Raw genomic sequence first — 5,190 nt, 5'->3', positions numbered from 1 at the left:
ACCGTAGTTATTAATTAACTAGGCTCTTTTAGCCAATATTGTCGGATTTAAACTTTAATACCACGATTATTGATTAACCGGGCATTTAAGCTTAATCAAATTAATTAAGGCAGTTTATTTACCAAAAATAATGACGTGGATGCATTTATGCAATTGTAGAATTATTAAGAGTAGAAGAGAAACATGCATGAAGTGCCAAAATTAAATAGGCAGAGTTTTGTTTACATACCTGATTTAATCGACGACCGCTTCTTAACTCCGGATTAGGCTCCTCGCTTAGGAAATATTAATTAATTTTAATTTGTTTAATTTTAATGTTCAAATATCACAATAAAAATGCAATAAAAATTAAATTAAATGCAAAAAGCGGTAAAGAAAATGCAAGGAGCGTGAGAGGGAGAAGGATTCGTCCGTCAACACAGACCGGGGTGTCAAAATTGGACTGAAAATGGCCTATTTATAGGCCATTTTTCGGGTCCCAGGGCGGCAGGTGCCGCCGGTGAGGGGCGGCAGCTGCAGCCCTGTTGGTGGGTCGCAGGCACCGCCCACACTAAGCTGGGCGGGGGGGTTCCGCCTGGGAGGCGTCCAAGCTCCGACTAGTCGGTGGGCGGAAGGCCTCGCCTGGTCTGGTCGTCAGGTGTCGCCCAAGTTGGCGGAGTGCCCCAGGGGCGTAGGGGGGCCAGCCCCGCACCTTGCGCGCTGTGGCGGCACGCCTCGCCGTGCGGGCGACAGGCCCGAGCGCGATGGGCTGCTGGCCCCGCCCTCGCGTGACTCAGCCTCGCCCGCTCGGGTGACATGCCCGCGGGCGGTGCTCGCCCTCCCCTCTCGCGTTGGCTCCCCTCCCGCGTCTTTTTCCGCTCCGCGAGCGACTGGCATCGCTCTGTTTGTCGTCAAGCTCTCGAGCGGGGCTGCAGGCCTCCTCCCCGCCGGGGCACACCTTCCCCCGCTGGGCGGCAGCCTCGCCCGCGCTGGGCGGCTGCTACCGCCGTTCTCGGCGGCCGACGCCGCCGTGCCCGGCGGCAGGCGCCGCCGTGGCCGGTGTGGACACCGTGCCTCGTTCCGAGGGCCTTTTTGGGAGTTCCGGACCTCCAAAAAATAATTCGGGACCTGTTCCGCGATCCTCGCGATATTCCGAACGTTTTAAGTACCATATTGACATATTTTCGGTGAACTTCCGAAATAGCCTCCGGTCCGGCCGGACTGTTTGCACAGTTGCTGCAGCAAAGTCAAAGTTACTGTAGCAAAGTCAAACTAATTGGCATGGCACTGTAGCAGCGTGTTTTCCTCCATTTAAAGAGTTTCACATGCCACCAACAACATGAGAAGCCTCAAAATTTGAGTATTCACAGTTCCAAAGGAGAAGTTCGAGCTATGTGTCAAAGCAGTAGGGATGGAGAGTCCCACCATGTAGTCGAGAGGGGGAGAATTGTTGTGGGGTCCCTCCGACATGTGGGACCCACACAAGTTTGAAAAAAAAAGAGAAGAAGATGTGTGGTGTTGTGGACCCACACAAGTTTGAAGAAAAGAAAAAAAAAGGAAACAACAATCATGTATTTTTATTATTGGTCAAATGAGGTTGCGTACAAAGAAAAAAAAGGGAAATTGTTGAAAGTTTGGACGCGTGATTAACGCATCCATTCGGTGGACGCGTTAATGATGCGTCGCCTTAGGAGAAGGATTTTCACTTCACAATGTACAAAAGCAAAAAAAAAAAACGAAGATTATAATTTTAGGAAAGGGTTCCTAAAATTGGGAAAGAGAGAAAATAGTGAGGATTCTAATTTGGGTTTTTTTTTTTTTTTTTTTTTTTTTTTTATGAAACACTTAGAGTGCCACTATTTTTGTAATCTCTTTTTGTACCTACTATTTTTAGTAGAAGAATTATTCGGACTTTTTGTCCCGTGGACGTAGCCCATAACAGTTGAAGGGTGAACCACGTAAATCTCGTTGTTCTTATTTTTCATCTGGTATTTATGGTAATTATTTAATTTTTACCGTGATTATTATTTCTGGTGGATTCGATCGTCAATAGTCAATACTTAATTATTGGAGGTATATATGGTAATAGTAATTTTATTTTACTTTTACCTCCGGTATTTTTCTACGGGCCCACTCGGGATCAGTTGTAATCCCAACAATTTGAAGTCTTGAATCCAGAATCAGTGCAATACTTTTGGTCCTGTAAATCAAGAAAAGCTCAATCCAATCATATATTTAGGTGGTTAATTATATTTTTTTTGGCATAGCATTTCATATAATATATATCAACTGCAGATAGCACTTACCCAAGCAAAAAGAAGTTTGCTTTTCGAACTTCCCATGACAAACTCTAGGGCATTATTCAAGTTCTTTCTGTTTAATTTTCAAGAAATGAAGCAAAACCATTTATTTAAAAGAGAACAAAACACAATATATAAGGGATGGTGGGAAGCTAAATCCACTAACTCTATCACGGTCGACCAAATTCCAACTTCAAATCTTTGAAAACAAAATTTCAGGAAATCTTCACAATGGGGTCTCTTGTAAACTGAAGAAAAGAGAAGAGAAGCGAAGAGAAGGAATATTAATAAGCACCAAATATGTTAAAATTAACATAATCAATGGAAAAAAAAAAAAAGCATAAACTTGCAATATTCACATTTAGGCCTGTATTTGTTGGATACCCTGCCCCTGTAATACAAGACTCCTGGAGAAAGTACAAGAAGCTTTTTCTTAGGGCCAAGATTCATCTTTTCTTCTAAACTTTTACGAATAAAATCTACTTGTGTATCATCTTCACTATCACTATCACTGTCATTATAGTAACAAACAGACTTTTGCTTCAGGTTGACACTACTTTCATCCATTATTTCTTGGTTGTTCTCTAACCCCTAATTATTTGTTAGTCAATTGGAGAACTGTTGTTTTACATGCTTATATAGTAGTATATGTGAATTTTATGGGGCTTCAACTCTTGAGCTTCTCTTATAAGTATTAATTAGTAGTGTTAGTTAATTAAGTAGTTTGTTTTTTCCAAAGATTTCTGGAGGAGATAAATGGACATTTTGGCTTTCACATTTAATTTTTCAAAATTCAAAACGTCTAATACTCAACTCAACGTTTCTTGTATGATTTGATTCGACTCGACGAGTTTGATGATTGCAGCGTAGTACAAAGTCTAATGTCCAAAGGATTTGGGGAGCCACAAATGTAGGAGTGATGGAAAGAGGAGGCTTGGACAAACCCAATAAGAGGTAATATGAGAAGCTAAAATCCACATATATGACTCGTCTTCAAAAGACGGAACACAAAAGATTCCAAATATAACAATCACAAAAATTTTCAAAAGCCCAGTTAATTTAGTCCTCTATAGCTAATTAAAGCTAAAAAGAGACATTATATTTGTAGAGATTTTTATTTTCCCGTAGCTTCAGATTAAGGTGTCATATCAACAGCAAACGACTGAGTTTCTTTTTATTTTAAGCTAAGTGTATATTGTTACTTTCGTCCCTTTGAATGGAAGTACAAGAGGGATCAATTGAAAGAGTGGGAATAGACCCACCCAGCTTTCCTGAAGTCAAAATTAGATGTGTAAATTTATTACACGCAGAGTCCTTCGAAAAAGTCTTGAATTGTTACTTTTTAATCTCAATATCAGCAATGGCATTATTAATACGATTGTTTTAATCAATTCATTCACTAGTGTTGAAAGGAAGTGAAAAATTGAAAGAGTAATGCTAAATGGATCATTTTGATCCAGATCAAATCCACCGTTTCCATTTAAATTATCGTAATTGCCCTTCTCAATTTTTTGAGGCTTTCATTCTTCCTCTTTACAAGCATTAAATGTATTGTTTCAATGAGTGCATTGAGTTTTGTGAGTTAATAATGACTAACATAGGAAAATGAAAATTGAAAACAATCATTGGAATAAGAAGCATTAATCAGAGATCTTTCACACAACTCTCGAGTTCAAGTTCCAGATGAGAAACAATCAACATTATACCATATTTATGTACATATGATAACTTCAGAAGAAATTAAAATTTACTTAATGATTTCCATCAAAGGAGGATATATATTATTGAACAACAAAATTATAAAGTTGATTTTTTTTTTAATACATTTCTTCGTTTTATCTTCTTCTTTTTCCTTTATTTATCTTCTATCTTACTACAATAATATATAAATTTAGAACACTTTTCGATGCAGACTAAAAATGAAAATTTTGTATGCCTAAAACCTAATAATAAGAAGATGTTAGAATTTAATTTCATTAGTGTAACAAACTATCTTTATAGTATTATGATTTTTTTATTATAATTAAAAATAAAATTAATGCATATGATTTGGATTGTGTATATAAAATATAATGCAAGGGTAATTTCACACAGATGAAAAATGAGTGATTTAATATCATACCGAATGTCCAAAAAAAAAAATAATTTTAATTTATTTATACATGTAAGTAAATTTGTTACATCATGCTGCTAAGTTATAACCAATTAATTTGTATTTTTTAATTTTTGATTGGCAATTCTTTTTTATGTTTTTAATTATTTCCGTCATTATTGTTAGTGTTAAATTAAAAAGCTCTCATTTTTCATTTCTTGCGGAGAAAAAGAGTTTTTCTCTTAGGCTCCGTTTGTTTACGTAAAGTAACTTGCAGAAAAATATTTTCCATATTTTTCTGTTGTTTGGGAAATTAAGAAAAATAAGTCAACACAAAATATTTTCCTGGTCAAAGAAAAATTAAGTCATTTTCAAATAAAATGACTTTCCATTTTTAAGAGCGTAAAACATTTTCCGAAATTTGATAAACTTATTATAACCTTATAGATCTATTTTATTAATTTATTAATCATTAGTAGACATTACCACTACCACCACCACCGTCGACTACCACCACGGGTCAATGGCGACTTTCATAATTTACCATTTTTTTTTTTGCATTATTCTTATATTTGACAATAAAATTTTTAAAAATATGAAATTTATATTATTAGTATTTTTATTTTTATGATCTTATAAGTTAAAAAATTTAATATTTTAAACTAATTTTCAAATTATAACCAAACAACAGAGAATAAGCCATTTGAAAAATATTTTTAATGAATGTTTTCAAGATTTTCCAAAGATAAGTTATTTTTCGGAAACAAATAGAGCTTTAGATTAATGTTAAAAGTAATTTTCATATTATTTTTTTATCTT

General features: G+C 36.1%; 1 protein-coding gene across 1 annotated transcript; it reads right to left on the bottom strand.

The window, feature by feature from the left end:
• Positions 1-2,119: 2,119 nt before the first annotated feature.
• Positions 2,120-2,846, bottom strand: LOC149496113 (uncharacterized). The gene is given in 3 exon segments (XM_089721278.1): positions 2,120-2,179; positions 2,286-2,352; positions 2,446-2,846. Coding segments are annotated over 3 exon segments (528 nt in total).
• Between the last annotated feature and the right edge of the window lie 2,344 nt (positions 2,847-5,190).

Source organism: Jatropha curcas, chromosome 5 (genome assembly GCF_041381405.1).
Source record: "Jatropha curcas cultivar XTBG-Jc1 chromosome 5, XTBG_Jcur_1.0, whole genome shotgun sequence".
In the NCBI taxonomy this organism is placed as follows: Eukaryota; Viridiplantae; Streptophyta; class Magnoliopsida; order Malpighiales; family Euphorbiaceae; genus Jatropha; species Jatropha curcas.
Note: the sequence above shows the minus strand (reverse complement) of the source record. Positions and strands in the feature narration are given on the sequence as shown.